This window comes from Podospora pseudocomata, chromosome 7 (genome assembly GCF_035222375.1).
Source record: "Podospora pseudocomata strain CBS 415.72m chromosome 7, whole genome shotgun sequence".
Taxonomy (NCBI): domain Eukaryota; kingdom Fungi; phylum Ascomycota; class Sordariomycetes; order Sordariales; family Podosporaceae; genus Podospora; species Podospora pseudocomata.
In genome coordinates, this window is record NC_085891.1 from 1,845,689 (window position 1) to 1,866,356 (window position 20,668).

The window sequence follows — 20,668 nt, forward strand, 5'->3', positions numbered from 1 at the left end:
AAGGCAACGGTCAAAGGCAAACTATGAGATAATAGCGGCTCCGTGACAGCACCGGCCGGTGGCCCGGACATTGAAACCGATCTCCGGGTCTCCATATCCGGCGCCGTCTTTGACCGACTTCTGTTGTTGAAGCCCTCGTTATCTTATCCTGCTCCACATTCGGGCCGGCCCCACGCTGTTCTGACCGATGTCTTTATTAGTCTATCGACGAACATTGAGGCCTTCCATTCCAGGTGTGCCGAAAACCGATGTTATGTCACAGATGACAATATCATCTTGATGCGGAACGGCACTTATCAGCAGTCCATTGAGGCTCATCAGCCATTGTTCTGTGTTCGATACCTATTCGTTTGCATCATATCCCTCCGTCCGGTAGTGTACATGAGAAGGCAAGAGGACGCACCAACGGACGCACGAACGTAGAGCAACGGCGCTTCCACTTCTGGGTCTCTAATTTGCAATGTCAAGGCACCCCTCAGACTTGCTGTCAAAATGTTGTGTGCGTGGTGTCTCGAGCTGTGTTTGAGAGTCTGGTCATTGAACCCTATCTGCGTGTAATTCCTGCGTTCTGATTGGTCCAACCTCAGGGTCTGAGTCGTAAAACGGCAGGTGCTGGTCTGTGCAGCCATCAGAGTCTCTTCCTTTGAACTTTTAGCTGATGGCGAAAGAACACAAGAGTTCCAGGTTGGTACAGTGCTGCTCAAATGATGAAAAGTCTCCGTCCGGGCTATGGAAAACGAGGCGAGTATTCGACTTATCAAGTTTACATATACGACTTTGAGCTGGAGGTCTATGATATTCAAGTTAAAATCTTGTGGCAAACGCGCGCCTTCAGACAACTGAATCATCGACCTGCGCATACAAGACACTGAATTGTCTCACCACTATCGTGCTCTGATCGATTTAATACTGACTGGCATCTTATCAGTTTCGCCGAGACTCGTTTCAAGCTCAACTGCAGCACGCCGCCACCCCAGCCAAGCCTATTCTCATACTAAACACCATGTGTTTCTCTCACCACCACACTGAGCTTGTCGTCTGGTGGTCTGACTTCTGAGAGAAGGAGATATATGCAGTGTCCACTCGCGCTCTTCAACCTCGTCCTCCATTTGGCATCTGAGAGTCATGAAGTTGGGCACCACAATGACGCAGTTCTCAGAGCTGGGATAGTTGATACGCTTATAAGTATATATTCCCAATACGAATACGATTTTCCTTGTTCAACCCCAAGCTTGTCGAGATACTCACACATTGCCTCCATATTGCCAGACGGTTGGCTGTTCACCTTATCCCAGCTTGCTTGGGTACAGACGCCCATGTGGCTGCTATTCTATTCTCTCATACGCCCCTTTGACAGGACGCTCGCTGAATTGCCAAAAGGCATTGCTTCATTTCATATTACTTTGTAATTAATTCTCAACATGCATTTTCGACAAACACTTACAGCCCTGACAGGCTTGGTTTCGTCAGTGGTAGGAGGTAAGTCTTCCAAGCCCTGTACTTGTTCAAGCTCACTTGCTGACAGATAACAACAACGCCAGCCCCTATTGACCGCAGCACAACGTCAGGGGGGAAGCTCAAGAACGCTACCAACGATGAGAAGCGATCTCTTTTTGACACTATTCTTCCTCCCCTCGGGAACCACAACATCATTCTTCCTGGGGCAGGTCTCAATGTCCTCATTGGCAGCGCCATCAGCCAACTTGCTCGGATTGCTGAGCTAGAGCTGGCGGCGCTGATCGGATCACAATTCGCCTTGGCTATTCAGCTTGAGACAATCAAAACCAACATTCGTATCAATCATTTCAGGGCCCAGTTCCCACACGTGGTATGTTCTCTTCGGTACTACTCAAGTGTGCTACTAACTTCTTCCCCCCAGAACTGCGTCATTATTTGTGTAACAAACGTTCTAGATCAACGAGATCCAAACAACATCAACAACCGCTACCTTCTCAACCAGCTCCGTATCGACAACGGCTTCCCAGACAAGGAGCTACTGATCATGGTCACCGACTCCCAGCAAATGACCATTGTTCCTACCCCCACACCAGTGACGGACTTTTCCCAGAACCCAGTCAACTCTGTCATTCCAGACCTAAACCTCAGTCCAATCACCAACAACAACAACAACTCGACACAAGCAGACACCCTTTCCTCCTCTCTAGCTGACACCACCGCTTCCCTCGAATCAGAATCAACCCTCTTCCCCACGACCACCACCCTACCAGACAACACAAACAACGCAGCCCAACCGACCTCTTCCCCCATCTCCCCCAGCCCAACTCAACAGCCAGCCTCCTCCCTCGATCTCGGCTCTTTGATCCAGCCTACTTCCTCACCTCAACCCCGTGGCAAATCCCCTCGCCAGATCAACCTCGTCAACCTCCCAGCAGACCTCTCCTCCCTCCCCAACAACGACAACCTCGATTTCACCCACCTCCTGAACCAATCCCTCCTCCTCCCCTTCGGCTCAACTGCCCCGACGTTCGGGTCATCGCTGGGTTTGGTGCTGGCAGACCCAGCAGCTATTATTTTGCCAGGGCAAAAGGAAATATTTGTCGACACGCTGGCTAGTCTGCAGGGTAACTGCCTTGCTTTGCAGTTGGGCCTGGGGAATACGGGGCTAGGTCTGGGGGGGGTAGGGTTTGATGGGCAGTTGTTTGGGAGTTTGGAGGAGTTGATTCAGGCGGGAGTGGGTGGGTTGGTCGGTGGTGGTGGTGGTGGGTTGAATCTGGGACAGCCGGTGATTCCGCCGGGGGTTATTGCTGCGAATCCGGATTTGGCGGATGAGGGGGGTGTTGATTTGGTTAGGACTGTTACGGAGGAGCTGGGCTCGACTGAGACTGACACGGCTACGTTGACGGATGTTTTGACGGGTACAACAACCACGGCGGAGGATGTGGCGACAGGGACGGGTATTGCTACTGTTACGGATGGGCCGACGGCCACTGAGACGGGTGTTGCTACGTCGACGGAGGGTGAGGTTGAGGAGACTGCTTCTGCTCAGGCTAGGGTCAGCAGGAGGAGGAGGGCATAGATTATGTCGGGCTTTTTCTGTTCAAGGTGTGTTTATGAGTCCATGATCTGACGAGATTTCGGCGTTGGGGTGGGCTTGTGGGTTGTCTGGCTTCAGTTGACCAGATTGTACATATCGTCATTCTTTTGAATATAATAATGGAATTTACTCATCCGCTTTACCTTTGCATTACTTTTGGATGTCTCTTTCACGTTGTATATAAGGCACATGATGCGCGTATGTAAGATCCTGTTCGATAGAAATGCCCCAAGATGAATGGTACAGTCTTCTTGAGGCATGTGCTTTCTAACCATGATATAGTATCGTGAGATGCAGAAAGATTTCGACGAGATGTGTTTGAGGATATCCGCAAAGGTTGACCTGCGAGGCCCTCGTCAAGTTCCAGGAACACCAAGTACCAAGGTCACAGCTTCCGTGGGTATGATCTAAGGTAGCCCAGTTTCCCTTCAACAGGACGTTGTGTTGTTCACGTTGGTCTTCATATCAAATGAATTAACTGGGAGAAAATCGGCTGGGCTAATAACAATGATGATGATAGAATGAATCCATAATTGGCCAGTTCTTTCAGGACGTCATGTTTGCCAAGACTACCGGACTTGGAGAGAAGCATCTCCTATGTAAGGGGTTACGTAGTTTGAACCAGTTGGGTTTGTTTGTGCGGCATGATCGCAGGTAAATATCTGTTGAGGAACAACATGTGACGCTTTTTGAAGAGAACCAGCTTACATCATGATACCATCTGAAATACTCTCTCAGCCATGAACATGTACCCGGTTTCGGAGGGCATGATGAGACGAAATGCCACCGCAGAGGGATTTAATGGACTCGCCTGTCGCTCGGATTGCCCCTCAATCGCAACCCTTTTTCTGCCTCGCGGCCCGTTTGAATCGCAACGGATTGCCCCGCCGTTGCGATTGCGCTGCCTGCCCCCAACCGCCATGGCATGTAAATATTCAACACAGACAGGGGGCCCGAGAACATATTTACCAAGGTGTCACAGTAAACCTCAAAACACCCACCGCTATTCGATGGCAAAACAATTACGTCTCCATTTACCCCGGAATCTACTTACAGCTGCCAAGTTTTCTTGTTACCGTACGGTAAGCATTTCCCACATTCAGTGACTCAGGCAGACCCCACCACAAAACCCCGCGCTCAATTCGCCTCGCCTCAATTCAAGCTGCCATTGAAGAATCGCAAAAACAACGACACCTCAAGTGTTTCCCCTCTGAATCTCCCCAACGACTGAAGCAAGCAGTGTTGCCTACGGAACGAATCACCATGCCGACTACCATTATTCTTGGTTCCCAATGGGGTATGTCAATAATGTCAATTTCGTCTGGACCACCGTTACGGCCAGACGAAAATTTGCGGTCGGAACTGTCGCTAACCCTAACCCTTGAACTGTAGGTGACGAGGGCAAGGGCAAGCTCAGCGATATCCTTTGCCAGAAGGCCCAGATCTGCGCCCGCGCTGCTGGAGGTCACAATGCTGGTCATTCAGTTGTGTAAGTCACCCCATGGTGAACCAATTGCTGTTGTGGAATGAGTTCCGAGTTGCTAATGGAAACGGTGCTGTTTGTGTGTAGTGCCAATGGCGTTTCGTACGAGTACGGAGATACCTCTATGCCCCTGACTACTACTACTACTACTACTATCCGACGACGCGCGAATTGACACTTGTGTTTTCTGCCAACAGCTTCCACTTGCTCCCATCAGGCTTGATCAACCCCAACTGCGAGAACCTCATCGGCTCCGGCGTCGTCGTCAACGTCGAGGCTTTCTTCAAGGAGCTCAATGCGCTCGAGGAGAAGGGTCTGAAGCACGTCCGCGAGAAGATCCTCATCAGCGACCGCGCCCATGTCAACCTCACACTCCACGCCGCCGTCGACAGGGCGGAGGAGGCTCAATTAGAAGGAAACAAGAAGATTGGCACCACCGGCCGCGGCATCGGCCCATCATACGCCACCAAGGCCAGCCGGAAGGGTATCAGGGTTCACGAGATCTTCAAGGAGGCCGTCTTTGAGAAGAAGCTGCGCACTCTGGCCGAGGGGTATAAGAAGCAGTTTGGCGAGCTTTTCGAGTACGACGTTGAGGAGGAGATTGCCCGCTTCCGCGAGTACAGGAAACTGCTTCCCAACTTCGTCTGCGACGGCCCCAACTTCATTGATCAGGCCCAGAAGAGCGGACGGGACCTCTTGATTGAGGGTGCCAATGCCCTGATGTTGGATATTGACTATGGCACCTACCCCTACGTCACTAGCAGCAATACTGGTTTCGGTGGTGCCGTTACTGGTCTTGCGCTCGACTACAAGCAGATAAAGGAGGTTATTGGTGTCGTAAAAGCTTACACCGTATGTCTCTCTCACCATCATTCAGATCTGAGCCATGTCGTGCTGACCCCCTTGTTAGACCAGAGTTGGTGGTGGTCCCTTTAAGACCGAAGACCTCGGTGAGGCCGGCACCAAGCTCCAGGAGATTGGCCGTGAATGGGGTGTTTCTACTGGCAGGAGACGTAGGTGCGGCTGGCTCGACCTTGTCGTGCTGAAGTACTCTCAGCTCATCAACAACTACACATCGTGGAACTTGACCAGTATGTTGTTTTCATAACACGAGGGTATTTAGTTGGCTAACAATTCCTCTCCAGAGCTCGACATCTTGGACACATTCCCTACCATCAAGGTTGCTGTCGCCTACAAGGACAAGGAGACCGGCGAGGTCATCGAGCACTTCCCCGCCGACCTCGACTACCTTGACACTCTCGAGGTTGTCTACAAGGAGTTTGAGGGCTGGCAAACACCCATCACCTCGGTCAAGACCTTTGACGCCCTTCCCGCGCAAGCACAGGCGTACGTCAAGTTCATTGAGGAGTTCACTGGTATCCCCGTGAAGTGGATCGGTACTGGCCGTAAGTTTCCTGTTTGAACCCCTTATCTCTCTACCGAGAAGATGCTGACATGAGACACCAGCTGCGCGCGACGACATGATTTATCTTTAAGCAAGCAAAGCAAAATGTCTGCTTCGGCGAGAGTTTGCGGAATGTTTGGAGAGGGTGTTAGACTCATAGATTCCCCTTTTCTTTCTGGCTTTTCTTTTTTTGTAAAGAGAGAGGAAGGGAAGGGAGGGTTTTGCAAAAAGAAAAATGATGGGAGGCAACGGCGTCCCCCCCCCTTTTTTTTTTTCCTGTTTGTTTACTGTTACATACCTAGGGTACATAACCTTACCTTACCTTATAAAGTCATGGCGTCCCTGCGGAAACTGTTTGGGGTGGCGAGAGGCTTTTAGATATCCTTTAAAAAAATACCCTGGTTTAGATTGATGATGGTCTTGGTTGGCTTTTTGGTGGTTGTGTTGTATGCTTGTGATATACGATTTAAGCTCGAGAACAGATGACCACGGAACATTTTTTTTGGTGACTCACACACACGGTAGATATTCTCGTATTTCGTCTTTTTAACACACGTAGTTGGTATGCCACAAGGTCTTCACTTTTGCACATTGCGACGGCTTCACCACAAACCTGATGAAAGCTATGTAGGTTGACAACTGGTTCAACGACTCTGTAGACGAGCCGTAGCCTCCGGTAGGTACCTACTGACCTAGCTATATCTTCGTTTGACCTTACCGTCTCCACATTGGCCAGAATTATGGGCTCATGCGAAGCAAATTCTTTTCTTTTCCACATCTTCTGGCCACGGATTCACCTCAACCTAGGTTACCTAGTTAGCCACGGAAAGAGAGGCTTGGGGAAACTGAGATTAGGGTATTTGGTGGCGGAAATCTTACAACGCCCAGCCAATTTTAAAATTCATCCATCATTGATAAGTTTTTGCTCTGGTAGAAAATTCCCCGAGTATGGTTCAAATATTTGATTCATTCGTAGTGAGATTGATCAGAAGAAATGGCCGCCATTTATGAGCATCCCTTTGTCTCGACGGCAGACATTGTGGCCGAATCGAGCTCATTGAGTTCTTTGGGTTCCCCTGCTTTGTTCTCGAAAGACTCCGAGTTGACCCCCGTTTCGGAGGTTATAAGAAGAGAGAGGGCGTTGGCGTTGAAGGTCGATTCTCTGGATGCTTTGAGAAGTTATATCCCCAGAGGGAAAATGGACGATACCAGGCAGGTTCTAGAGGCCTTCGTTCATGATTTACCTCTTGAAGGAGGTAGAATTCTTATGCAGGAGATTGTGGACTCATCCGCCACTCCCAAAAAACTGCTGCAGTTGAGGAATTTTTGGTGGATGCCATACTGAAGCCAGGCAAGCCAGTTTCATTGGTGTTCATCAAGCAAATTACTAACATTTATACCCTATTTAAAGTTCGGCAGTGCGGCAACCTAGTCATAACAGACGGATTGGATCCTGACTTCGGAAACGAAGTGAACCGCCATATGTCAGAAATCGAGAGCTCTGCCAGAAATGAGCAGGCAGCTCTTCGAACTTCTTGTTTGAAGAAAGATGGGCACCGCTGTGTACTAAGCGGGTTCTATGAAGAGCAATTCTACAAAAAACAACTGTCCGCCCATGAGCAGGTGGGGAAGGAATGGGAACCCCTCGCCGCGTCACATATAATCCCGTTCGCCCTTGGGAAATTTGACGAGAGCAATGCCGAAGAGGTGAGTGTAGTGACCCCGTTATCAATATGAGTATTTCAACCAACGGGAACTCACCTATAGACACGCAAAACGGCGATCATCTGGTGGGCAATTTGGAGATATTTTGGAACTATCAACCTACAACACATGCGGCCAGAAACCATCAAAAAGCCAGAGAACGCCATAATGCTCACTCAGTTCTTCCATGACGCGTTTGACAAGTTTCAGTTTGCGTTTGAACCGAAGCCAGAGGTAAGCTAAGATACCTATGAGAGAGAATACCAGTAATCACGTCTCGGCTGCTAAGAAGGGGGTGATAACCTCATTGCTACCACGTACATATCTTCGGCGACGGTTATGGCCGCGGGACGCTGTCGAGAGCCCCTCAAACAGTTACTTTCAAACAACATGACACCTCAGCGCGTGCTGCTCCGCTCCCAGACCCCAATCTGTTGAGAGTCCATTATGTCCTCTGCAAGATATTCAACGTAAGTCAAGAGCCTACTTGTGTATAGCCTCTACAGCAGAGGCCAGTAAACAACAGGAACAGATACTAGTTACCTGAACTACCCTGACGAAACAGACCGAGCCATGCCTGAAATGGGGCTTAACAAACAAGATTGAAGAGGCCTCAGATTGAATGAGAGCTACACTAGACTGATCTGTGTTTATGGTTAGATAGAATCAGGAATTGAACTGCATGTTTCCGCCGCGATAAACAGAAGAATCATTCATATATTGGTGGCTAAAGAGAAATTCTAGCTGTGCACCCCTCCCGCCCCCCTTTTTGCTAACCTGGCATCCCCTGGGGTTAGGGTGCAGGGAGTTTTCATCTCCTGATAGGGTTTTCTGGGAGTGAAGAGCTTTGCAGATCAGAGGTGTTTTGTTTGTTGTTGATACAGATATTGCTAACAAAAACATGAACTAAGTAGTCACTTTTGTCTACCAGGTAGGTGCTACATCTTGATGTTTGTAACCTAACTGCATAGGTAGGTTGCTTTACTCACACTCTCCGTACGTACCACAATCTCAATCAGCAAACAAGCATACCCAAGGTAGTCCACACCAGTCTGCTTTTCAGAACCAGCTGAAAGATCATATGAACAGGTTTTTTTTTTTCGATGTCACTTTTCACATATATATCTCTTTACACAAATAATACAGGTTAGGACCTCTCCTTCTTCTAATGTGCTTCGGGAAACACACACCACTGGTAAATGAGGTTACGTTGCATGGCATGTATACAGTAGGTAAGGTAGGTACTTGACCACACTCACAGTAGTAGTCAAAACTTGATCCCACAATCATTGATTGGCCTGTGCTTTTACATATTTTCATCAGTGGACCAAAATGTCTCTTCCGTAATGTCAAGTAGGGTATATATATATATATATATGTAGGCAGCATATTACCCCGGCTGGCAGGGACCAGATCATGATCAGTTGCAAGAAGGTTAGGGCTATATATGTATATATCTATGCCGACTGTACTACCTAGGTATATTACTCAAGTCCGTGATAATGATCATCACCGGACATGTTATCAAAGTACATATATTAATAATATTCTTGGTTTCTTTGCTAGATGCTCTCAATCCTTTCGTCATTGGGGGGCTGCTGGCTCTGGGAGAGGCGGAAAAGAAAGGCTTGATGAACTACCTTACTCTGCTGGTGGTTCATAAGCGCCGTCTTGTTCTCTCTCAATCTCATGGTTAAGAGAGCATAGTGAGGGAAGAAAGTGAGAAGCAATGGGATGAAAGCAATGATTAAAGTAGTAGTCGATGAGAAAAGCTACCTACCAATGAACGAGTCGGTGGCCCCAGGGAGATGTATGTGATTTAACTGCCGTAGACTCACCAAAATGAGAACCTATCTAGATAGGCTCACAGTCAACGATTCGGGAAGATCAAGGGAGTGTATCCTGATAGGGAAGGAGGTTTGCCGGAAGTCTTTTTACACTTGGCAAATCTCTACTTCGGATGATGATGATGGGTAGGAGAATCTCTCGTTTCACTTTCTTGGTTTTACCCTCTGCTCAAGGTGGGATTTGCAGCGTCTGTCATCTATATATATATATATATATATATATGTTCTTGGGACGATAAAGTCATGACAGCACACTCTCGAGGGTATATGGAGTCCAGGGGGTGTTTTGATGTCATTGCTCGAGTGTCTAGGGGGTGGCATATTGATAGTTGCCTGACCAAGTACCTAGTGTGATCAAGAATGACAGAGTTCTTGATTTTGGCTTGTCCTACAGCCTTTGCCATGTTTTAGGTTCGTTGGGCTCTCAGCTACAAGCCAGGTTTGGGCATCTATTCCCATAGTCTGGTGTAGGTAAGGTATCTCTTGCCGGTCACTGCCCTGACATATGCTCGTTTCACACCACCATCATTGAGGAATCTTTCACTAGTGAAATGGAGACTGAGCTGTCTGGCCTTGCCCCTTCTGTTCCAGACTCATGACCTCGACGTCAAGCCACCTGCTGTCATTAGTTGAACATCACTTCCTTTCTTGCCGTGTCAAAGAGTCTGCACGGCAGAAATAGTCATATCACAGGTCATAGCGATAGAGCAAAGCCAGTAGAACTCGCCGAGGCTGTAGAAAAGGCCATCTTTTGGAATAGTCCGGCTTGGTGCTGCAAGCGCACGGGCTCGGGGACTACTATAAGGGACATAGTTCCTCCTCAAACGGAATTCCATGACGGTTGTCGTCTAGTGCCCGTGAAGAAGAGGGACATCAAGGTGGAAATTTTCTTCATCTCCGCGTGGCTGCCCTGCCGGGCCAAGCAAGAAATGAGAAAGGCACTGCATACTTGCCCGAGGGTGGTAGTCGAATTCGAGGTGGTTGAGCGAGGTGATTAAGCGACCACGATCGTGTTTCGACACTATATCATGTGAAGTGAGGTATATAGCTCAACAGACATCAACAAAACTACTGCCCCTCTGCTACAATGCTACCACAGGTAGTAGAAAAGGACCCAACTCGACTATCACTTGGGAAGCGGTGAAGATGCAAGATGTTTAACGACGGTACATCCCCCGCAATGGCGAGAATAGTGGCGGGGAAGACAGACACAACAACGCTGGATGCCGGTAGTCAGATGCCGTTCCTGGTTTGCCTCTATCGTGGTTCCCCAGTGCCCATCGAAGGGCATTGGCTGTCAACAAATAGAACAGACGCATGTCGTGACACACAGACACACACGTTTGAGGTGTAAGTGAGGGTATTCTAAGCCCGTTGCGCTCTAGAGGCTCGCGAGACCCCTCTTGTGCTCAAGATCGAACAAATCTTGGTGCGGCATTCGCAGAGACGGGAAGGGAATGGCAAACCGTGCTTGCAGCATGCATAACAGGGCATGCAGAGCACGGTGTTTTTTTTGTGGTTTTTTTTTCTTTCCTTCGCTTTCGCAAGCCTGGTTTGCTTTCGCTCCCCTTGGCCGGTACGGGCAGTGTTTATCAACAGGCCAAATGCCCGAGCGACATGGCCAGCATGGAAAACAAAAACGTGACGGGAACTCATCCTCTGGGTGGGAGTTCTGGTTGACTACCGCACGGTCGTGGTAGATCGTGGGCCTGGTGAGCTAGTAACCTGGTAATTTGAGCAGACAAGACGCCAGCCGGTAGTGAGTATACATCGTTGATATTGCCACTCCACCAACTGGTGCTCTTTGTGCCGATGACAGTCTTACTTGCGGGGAGGGAAGCAACGTGGATGGATTCAGAGGGCAACTGGCCGTCGAGGTCTGCAATGCTCTCCTGTCCTCCGAGCCGAGAGGTCTGCTGGGGTCGTGCTACACCGGCGAATGTAACCATCTTGAATCGCGAGTGAGTTAAGAGGTAGCGCTATTGATGGGGTTGTGGGCTCGCTCAAGACGCCGTCAACCGAGAGATACCGGTAGATGATTGAAGGGTGTTCAAATAGGAAGTCGTGCAACTGGTGTCTGAGGACCCTGTGATGGTATGTATCACCTCCAAGAGGCCGTGAAACCTTGGGATCCGGGGAGGGGTTTCTGTACCAGTCGCGGGGTTCGCTGGATGGTTGGTTGGTGCACACAACTCCGACGCACAGACCATGACTGATTTATGTTGCAATGATGCATTGCAACCAAAAGTCCACAGCATTTCTCGCTCCATCAGGTTTGCTCTTCCCAGCAGCCTCCAATCGTTCACTGCGGTTGGTGGCATTTCATTCAGATTTTGATGGTACTGCAGACGCGCGCTCCCAGCACAACAGGGGTCCATTAACCGAGCTCGATGTCAGGTACGCGCCGTAACGGTCGGCTCCCAAGCGGCTGTCCTGTCCTGTCCACCGTTATCTTTCAACCAAGAGGCCAAACGGAGAATAAACAACTACTATGACTATCACTTTATCACGGCTATTTGCTCGTGAGCACCTGGTCGGCGATCTGGGACGATCTGAGATGAGCCGCAAGGGTCCCCGACAATGCCGATCTCAAACCGTTGAACTCAGGAGCTGGCCGTGTTGGCCCGACCCCATCAATTGTGTGATCGTCGACCTGGGCTCTGTCGGAATTTTGATTCCCTGCTCCGTTTTGGTTCCAATCCTCTGGGGGAACAGGGAGACGAGTAATATCTGGAGTTTGAGAACGCAACCAGCTTTGTCATTTGACGAGGGAGACTTCTTGTCAACTACCATCTCACCTACACGTTGTAGTACGAGCAAGCCACAGGCAATATCAAGTTTGCCCGGGTCGTCTGACTACACCAAACTCCCTCGCATGTGCAATATGCACTACGCTTACATATCGTTCAAGCCACCAACCCTCACTCAAGTGGACGCTGAGAGGCTTGCTGCCATGAGTCTCTAGCTGTCATCATACCACTTTCCTACAGCTCAAGCTTAGCAGTCAACAACAGGCTTGGATGCAAGAAAACGTGGGAAACGGAGGCAGACCTGCCTCTTTAGGTCCCATTGCATCACCGATAGACGAAACACACAGCGCCACCAACTCCTGCCTCAAGCCCCTTCAGACATCAGGGCGGCCGCCTCTGCTGAGGAAAGGATTCAAGTAACTTATCTCACGCCCCCACAGAAGCCACCGACATAAATAATTGCCTCTGGGAAATTTACCCCGCCTGTCTGTGCCCGGAAGAGATGCGCCTCAGCGGCAAAGGGCAACAAGACCTGCCATTTTGACGAAAGGGAATCAGCGGGTAATCTGAAGAATCTTCAACAAAAAGAGAACATTGCAGCATAAGTGGGGGGTAAAAAGGGGCAAGAAACGGACAAAAGAAAAAAAGTTGCTCACGTTGGAAGATGGACACGACGTTGAATACGTAGGTTTCTTTTTCTCTTCCACTAACTTTGGAAATAGTACCGATGCTACCTAGTGGGGTTCTTTTCCTTTGTGTCAAGTTTTACAAGGTCGGCATTAGGTGGCACAAACCACACCAAGGACGGGATCCGATTCGACTTCCAAAGACGTGGGTGAGACGGGATGATGCTGCAAGTGATTGACGAAGATTGGATCGGTTGGCTTCTGGCCAGGCCAGTTCAGCTCAAGTCCGGGAAGGATCCACGCACACGGGACGTCCTCGGCCTCCGCCTGGGAGCCTTGAAAACTCGAGGGCCTCTTCGAATATGATGGAGCGCCGAGGCTTCTATTCCCAATTGCTGGCGCACAGCACAGCCAAAGACGTTGCAAAAAGACGAGATCACGGCCACCCTTCGGTAGGCCTCGGCGAATCTGCCAGAAGCGAGCTGGCACAGGAAACGGCCGGGCAGGCAGCTGGGCCGCATTCCAGCTGCTCTTCTCTTCTGTTCCACCGATGCTTCTATGCATGTTCGTAACTGATGGGAGCCAGAGGAGGTGATATCCAAGGAAACAAGACTGACCCAAGTTTGTTGGCGGCGTAATGCTCTCAACCTTCCTACAGAGCAACGATACGATACAAGTCTCCTGCAGAACCCCACCTCCTAGGAAAAATCATGACTTCACTGTACCACCACCGTGCGCACCGCTGCGGCGGAGTTGGGCGTCATTTGCTGTTGATCCGGCCTGGAACTGTTGTGCGTTCGTCGGATTTTCGGATTTGTACTGCTGTCAGAGTTCAGTGAGCTGGAGTGCTTGGTTGGAAAACGGTCAACAGCACCTCCCATGATTCCATGGGTTGGGGATTGTTGGATGCATGCCGTCGGGCTGGGTGTAAGACACCATCATAGTGGGGCCTATCGTGGTTGAAGCACTGCAGTGGCTTGCTGCTGGTGCACACACCCAGCTGCCACGCGGGTTTCCGTCTTCATCACTTCCAGTTTAGTGAGCTACACTCATTCACACATTCTAACTTCTCGGAAATTCCAACTTCGACAGCTCAAAGCGCAACCAAAACCATCTTCTCTTCTACAGACAGCCTCTTCTGTGATCTTGCTATCTGTCCCACCTCAGTTACCTGGCAACCCACGCTATCTTTGGAGACGGCATGTCCGTGACGAAAGGGTGGGCGCTGCCGTCTCCACAGCGGGAGCTCTGCCACGTGCTAGCGATGATCACCCCTCGTTCATCGCCGTTCTTCTGTCGCTGACTTGCATTGACGTGAATCAATAGGCGAAAATCATCATCTCGCAAAGTTGAAAAGAGACATTAAAGAACAACTATGCAGAGCTTACCTTTCAGGCGCAAACGTACGAGCTCATGGGCCTGTGATGGAGACATTCTTCAGCATGTTCACAAGTCCATCAGCTGTGTTGCTGTCCTAGTATAAGTAAGAAGCCCGGACCCCTTATTCTACAGGTCGAGACTCCATCTCATTACACACCATGACATAGCTACCGTGTACGATGCAAATCAAAGATGCCTTGGCTTGCCCGGGCACAACAATAGAGATGCAAGGACGGGGACATCCGGAACGCCGTCACAGTCAAAGACTCAGAATCCACCCTGCTTCCATCCTCCTTGTGCCGTGTCTGGGAAGAATGGCTTTGTCTTTTCCCCGGAGGCACAGAACCATCAGCATGAACGACGCTATCGTCAGAGTGGACGGGTTAGTACCATCTACGCAATATGATTCCTTGAATCCTATATCCTGTGCTTCAGTTGTAGTGGTGGGTGGGTGGTGGAGGGGGGCAAAACGGTCAGATAACCGTTACCCATCCGTCGTCATAATAATAATGATAATAATAATAAACGGTGCCCCCTGGGCGCTGGAAAGGGAGGAGGTTCGAAAACAGTTGCCCAAAGCGACCCCTGCCAATCCCATTTCTGGACCTCTGTCGTCGTGCCATCGGCGCCATCACTTCAGCAGTGAACCCCACCGCAGAAGCAACAGGACCAGGGACATGGACAGGGCTGATACCTTTTATCCCCTATCCGTAATTGGCGTTGGGAGCCCGCCCACTGCTTTTCCAAGTGCCCGTTTCCCAAAAGACTGTCTCTTCCCTCTCAACGAAAGGTCAGGAACGGTGGTTCTTTTGCCTGAGCGTTGGGAGGCTGTCTTAATAGACGCTGTTAAGACCCCATTTTTATGTTTCTCTGCCTCACCCTTCCCCCCGAGAAAAGAGCGGTCCAAGATTCTGGATTCTTGTTCCTGAATCTCACTCGAGGAAACGAAACGCCGCAGTGACTGACTTGTTCCTCCTGCTTCCTTTCCGTGGAGACCGGACCACCCCGAGACCTACAGGCTGCTGAACAACACCGGCACTGCAATCATCACCTCCAGTCACACACACGACGTCCCAGTCCCAGTCCGCACCGCGCACAACCCGGACAGCCCGCGTACTTCCTATCCTGTTGTCCCTCGCGACACATCCTACACCTTGGACGACACACACACACACACCCCCAATTGGCCTCCTCCCACTATCTCGTGCATCCAACCTGCCGTCTCGACCGAACCGTGACGTTGCGTCGGAACAATTTACAATTCCGCCTCGCGGAGCTGCAGAGGTGCTGAAGAAGAAACCCACAGGCAGGTCGCTGAAGACGCGCCAACGAAAAGGGACCACTCGAGCCACTCGAGTACCGCCAAGGCGCTCTTATTTCGGTCCACGGGACCTTTTGAGCAGCTTCTCAGCCAGGAACCGGCCACTTTTAAGGGCCCTTCTCTACCAAGCAAAACAACCTCGACCAAAAACCCGCCGATTTGATACCTACCTACTTTTGGCGCAGCCATGCCCCGCCTGATTCTTTGGGATCTTCTACCGCATTGTTGATACAACTGTCTGAAACAACAGGGCTCCCCTTGACCAAAGATTGAACGAACGGGACGGGAGTAGCAACTTTAATAGTCTGTTACAACCACAGGCCGACAGGCAGCAGATCTCCCGGGAGAGCCAAAACGATTTAGACTTGGGCGCCGTCGACGATTTAGTCCCACAGATCCTCTCACCCGCGGGAGCCACTCGAACCATACACTGCAGCCTGCAGCTTGGACGATAAAGAGAAGAGAGCAACACACGAAACGAAAGGACGAAGAAGTTTTGGTTGAAAGAGAAGAGAAGAGAAGAGAAGAGAAGAGAAGAGAGCAGGATATCAGCAGTTATATCTGCAACACACACATGTTCAGCAGATCATCTAGATCGCACGCCAAGAAGACTCAGGGTTTTGCGACGGAGCATCAGCGAAGGAATCACGACAATTTCGAACGGGCAGGGCTCTCAGACCTAGGCTCCGACTCGGCGACGGTGCGGTCTGGTGGTGGCGGCGCTTGGAGAACAGACTTTGGCCCGTCGAACCACAACTACTACACCGGCAGCAGTAGCGCTGCGAGGTCTTACGGGGCGCCGTTGTACCCGGAGAAGAGTAGGTTCCCGTGCCCTTGTGTTTCCCTGTCTATCGTCTTTTGGAAAATGCCCCTCGCTGGGTCTCTCGGTGGTGACCCCGTCCTGATTTGACTGCGCCGTATCATCACGGCCGCACTCTGCCAGCCAGTCAGGCCAGTAGACTCGGCACCGAGGTTGTCTGCGCCGTGTGGCTTGCCACCAAGTAGATAGATCTCCACAGCCGGTGTGAACAAGGGCTAATCCCGCCACTCTCCAGGTTTCTCCATCGCATCAGGGACGCTTCACGCGCCATCGCACCGCTCGACGGCCTCGGTCAGCTCCAACAAGTCGCGCGAGAGCAACTCGAGATCCATCTCGACGACGCAGGGCGCCATGAATTCAGACAGGACCCGGTCGCGCAGGGAGCGCACCTTTGTGGGGAGCGAGTGCGCCGTGTGCGAGGAGCCGTTGGAACACACGCTCCGGGGCGAGAGGATATTGCAGTTCTCGTGCACCCACGTGGCCCACGAGGCGTGCTTCTACGAGTTCATCCGCGAGTTTGATTCCCAGTACTGCCCGACATGCAATGCGCCACTGCACCTGGACACCAGCCGCGGCGGAAACGTGCTGGATATAGGTAAGGACGTCGAGGAACGAATGCGATTATGGAAGCAGGTTGGTACTGACCCAACGTTTGTTTGGTGCTTTTAGAAAAAATCAGCAATATGGTGCGCGCAGTGTCAGTAAATGACACCAGATCACAGGGAACTCCGACCCCGACGACGCAGCATTGGGATGATCCGGGAAGGCCGCAGAGCCGGGGGTCGAGCGCGCGACCTGGTGGTGGTGGATCAAATGGTCACCGGGATGCTCCTCGAGGAAGCCAGCGGGACAGCCGCGAGAGTCGGGAAGCGCCGCCTTCGGATCACCGCTACAACGGGCCGAGACACGCGCGGAGTGATAGCGAGGCGACGGGTGTTGCCTCTTCGGGAGGATACCCAGAAACGACGCAGAGCGGACCACCGCGGCGACACGATTATGATGTTCAGGCCATGGAGACCTCGCTCGCCAGCCCCCGGACGGTCACTCGGAATCCCATCCCCGCGCCCACGGTTACGGTGCGGTCAGAGTTTCCCACCATCACGAGGTCACGCCAGCAGCAGACGCTCACCTGTCTGGTAACGGTGGAGGTGCCGGATATCAAGTGGCGGCCCGACCCAGAAGACCTGCAGGCCGCCCCTCCGCCGTTGGCGCCACCGAGAGCCGAGGAGCAGTTCCACAGGGCGCCTTCACCAGCGCAAAGTGCGCCGCGGTTCTATCCGTACGAGTCGGCAGAGGTGCTGGCCGAGATGACGGAGAGCCTGCGCAACCGGGTAGACAACTGGCATGGTTTGGACTTCAGCCGGTAAGTGGTGTGAAGGGCATACAGTCTCGAGGAAAAGTTGGCTAACGGCAGACGGGTAGATTTGGAAAGCTTCGATTGTACGGCACACTCCGTGTGGGCAAGGACAAAGTGTCATGGCAGGAGCTCGAGTGTTTCCTGTTTGCAGAGATGCTCATCTGCGTCAAGGAGAAGAAATCTGCGCAACAACCATCACAGTGGGAGGACCAGGATGCGCCACGGAAAAGCACACGCTGCACGCTCAAGGGATCGATTCTCATCAAGAAGCATCTCAACGAGGTGTCGTACAGTGGCAGCATGGACGAGAACATTCTCACCCTCAGCTTATCAGTAGCCGAGCTGCCCCAATTCCATCTTCGGTTTGAGAACCGAAACCAGCTCAAGCTGTGGCAGCAGGCCCTGTTGGACCTCAACGCTGTTGAGACGTCGCCCGTACGCAGTCCCGAATATGACCGTGGCGAGTTTTCAGAAACAGATGAGGATGACTGGCAAAGAACACCTGGCTCTGGCCGACCACAACGAGTGTCGTCCCTGGCTTCCTCATGGGGCGGCGCCAAGTCGGCCACAACTGCGCCTACCGAGTACACCAACTTTGCGAGGAGCCCTCTTCTGCCCTCGATTCATGTGCCTGTGGATGTTGTGGTGGTGGTGCCCATATCGGCTTCGATGCAGGGTGTCAAGATCAACCTGGTTCGCGATGCTCTTCGGTTTATGGTACACACGCTCGGCGACCGTGACCGCATGGGCTTGGTGACCTTTGGATCATCTGGTGGCGGCGTACCTATCGTCGGCATGACGACCAAGGCGTGGCCTGGCTGGAGTAATGTTCTGAACTCGATCAAGCCCGTTGGACAAAAGAGCCACCGTGCTGATGTTGTCGAGGGCGCCAATGTGGCCATGGATCTGCTCATGGGCCGCAAATACAACAACCCCATCGCGACCATCATGCTGATCAGCGATGCCTCCACCTCGGACGCCGACAGCGTCGACTTTGTGGTATCGCGCGCCGAAGCAGCCAAGATCACCATCCACTCGTTTGGTCTCGGTATGACCCACAAGCCGGACACCATGATCGAGCTGTCCACCCGGACAAAGGCCTCGTACACCTATGTAAAAGACTGGATGATGCTTCGAGAGTGTCTCGCCGGCTGCCTCGGCGCCATGCAAACTCTTTCTCATCAAAACGTCAAGCTCAAGCTCAAGCTTCCCGAAGGCTCCCCGGCCAAGTTCCACAAGATCAGCGGCGCCCTCCAAATCACCAAGCGCGCCACGGGCCGCGATGCTGAAGCGTCTATCGGAGACCTCCGCTTCGGCGACAAACGCGATATCCTCGTCCAGCTAGTCATCATCCCAGACAACGCCTCCCAAGAGCAGCTTCCGCAAGACCCATGGGATAACATCGTCTCCGGTCTGGAAGCCCTCGGCGGCCCGATGGATCAGGACGAGCAACGAACCGTCTCGGTAGAGGAAGTCCCCCTCATCCAAGCCGAGCTCATCTGGGGTGACATCCTCCGTGACGGCACATCCCAACACACTCGCCCTTCGCTCCTGGCAATTACCATGCTGCCCGCCTCGAACTCGAAGAAGTCGTGGAATAACTCCCAGCCCATCCCTCCCCACCCACACATCGTCCAGCGGAGGATGGAGCTCTTGACGTCAGACATGTTAACACGGGCACTAACCCTCGTCTCCCGCGGCCAGCACGACCGCGCCCACACTTTGCTCAACGAAACCCGCTCCATCCTCAAAGGCCTCGGGAAAGGCGGGTTGCCACCCGTCCCACCGCTCCCCCCATCGGGAGGCAACAAATCTCAACCCTCCACCCCCCACCCGGACAACGCCAACCCCTCCCCCACGGCCGGCACCCCAGACAGGAAGAACACACCCTCTCCCACGTCGGGGAACCACTCCTCTGCCGGCAGCTTCCCACCGGTGCCAGGGCAGATCTCCCGTTCCAGATCGACAGACGGACTGGGGGTGATGGGAACAGCAGCGGGGATAGACACGAACACGGTTGCGGCGCTGGATGCCGAGCTGGAGAGCAGTCTCGAGTGGATCAACCACCCGGCCGTGTTTGGGCGGGACAGCAGGAAGGCGGTGCTGCAGGCGATCGGGGTGATCAGCAGCCAGAGGGCGTTTACGTTCCGGACGCCGATTGAGAGCCTGTGGGCGGGGAGGGTGTCGGGTGTGAAGAAGCTGACGGAAAAGTCCAGGGAGTGGAGGGAGGAGGGGGGAGGGGAGGGGGGGATCATGGAGGAGGCTTAGGAGGGGGTGGTGGTGTTGTGGTCTTCCCCTCCCCTGGGTTTGCTTGGGGTTTTTGAGTATGGGAGGGAGCGAGCATCTTGGCGTCGTTTTACGATTTTGGTGGAAGTTTTATTTTTATTTTTATTTTTTAAGTGCGATCTGTTCTTGTTTTACACTTGGGTTTTTTTTTTCGAGAGTTGTTACACTTCGATTTTATCTCTCACACTTTCGAATACCCCCTATTCATATACTTGCAACCTCTTTTTTTTTTTTTTTTTTTTTTCTTTTTTTTTGGTTTTTTTTTGGGTCTACGTTTCTGCTTCCGTTGGAAAACTCAGGTTTTGCTTTGAAAGAGCGGAGGAAGGGGTTGGGGGGTGGGGTGGGGTGGGAGGATATATATATATATATATATATATATTTGCTTGGATGAGATACCATTCTGCTTTTTTCTTTTTTTTTTTTTTTCTTTTTTTTTGGTTTTCTTTTCGATTATTTTTTGTCTGGTGGTGCGCGGACGAAGGGAAGAGCGGAGGATAATTCTTTTTGTTGCTGTTTTTTTTTTGGACAAGACAATTTCACAGTACATGGTTCTATCAACCTTTTTTGTTTCCTTTATGTATACGGTGGTGGGAGGTGGGTGGTGGTATGAACCTGATATGTAGTCCATGTGCGC

General features: G+C 51.6%; 4 protein-coding genes across 4 annotated transcripts; all 4 read left to right on the forward strand.

Moving 5' to 3' along the window:
- Window positions 1-1,421: 1,421 nt before the first annotated feature.
- QC762_0109390 (uncharacterized protein) lies at window positions 1,422-3,037 on the forward strand (the record flags this gene model as incomplete). The annotated part of the gene is made up of 2 exons (XM_062884298.1): window positions 1,422-1,479; window positions 1,536-3,037. The coding sequence occupies 2 exons, from the start codon at window positions 1,422-1,424 to the stop codon at window positions 3,035-3,037; spliced, it is 1,560 nt and encodes a 519-aa protein (XP_062739354.1).
- Window positions 3,038-3,946: 909 nt separating this feature from the next.
- ADE12 (Adenylosuccinate synthase) lies at window positions 3,947-6,515 on the forward strand. Its single transcript, XM_062893538.1, has 6 exons — window positions 3,947-4,352; window positions 4,448-4,544; window positions 4,655-5,390; window positions 5,449-5,629; window positions 5,684-5,944; window positions 6,006-6,515. The coding sequence occupies exons 1-6, from the start codon at window positions 4,319-4,321 to the stop codon at window positions 6,032-6,034; spliced, it is 1,338 nt and encodes a 445-aa protein (XP_062739355.1). The 5' UTR covers window positions 3,947-4,318; the 3' UTR covers window positions 6,035-6,515.
- A 422-nt stretch (window positions 6,516-6,937) lies between these two features.
- Window positions 6,938-7,288, forward strand: QC762_706935 (uncharacterized protein; the record flags this gene model as incomplete). Its single annotated transcript, XM_062893539.1, has 1 exon — window positions 6,938-7,288. The coding sequence occupies one exon, from the start codon at window positions 6,938-6,940 to the stop codon at window positions 7,286-7,288; it is 351 nt and encodes a 116-aa protein (XP_062739356.1).
- A 7,792-nt stretch (window positions 7,289-15,080) lies between these two features.
- Window positions 15,081-20,016, forward strand: QC762_706940 (uncharacterized protein; the record flags this gene model as incomplete). Its single annotated transcript, XM_062893540.1, has 4 exons — window positions 15,081-16,389; window positions 16,627-16,986; window positions 17,061-17,754; window positions 17,814-20,016. The coding sequence occupies exons 1-4, from the start codon at window positions 16,146-16,148 to the stop codon at window positions 20,014-20,016; spliced, it is 3,501 nt and encodes a 1,166-aa protein (XP_062739357.1). The 5' UTR covers window positions 15,081-16,145.
- Between the last annotated feature and the right edge of the window lie 652 nt (window positions 20,017-20,668).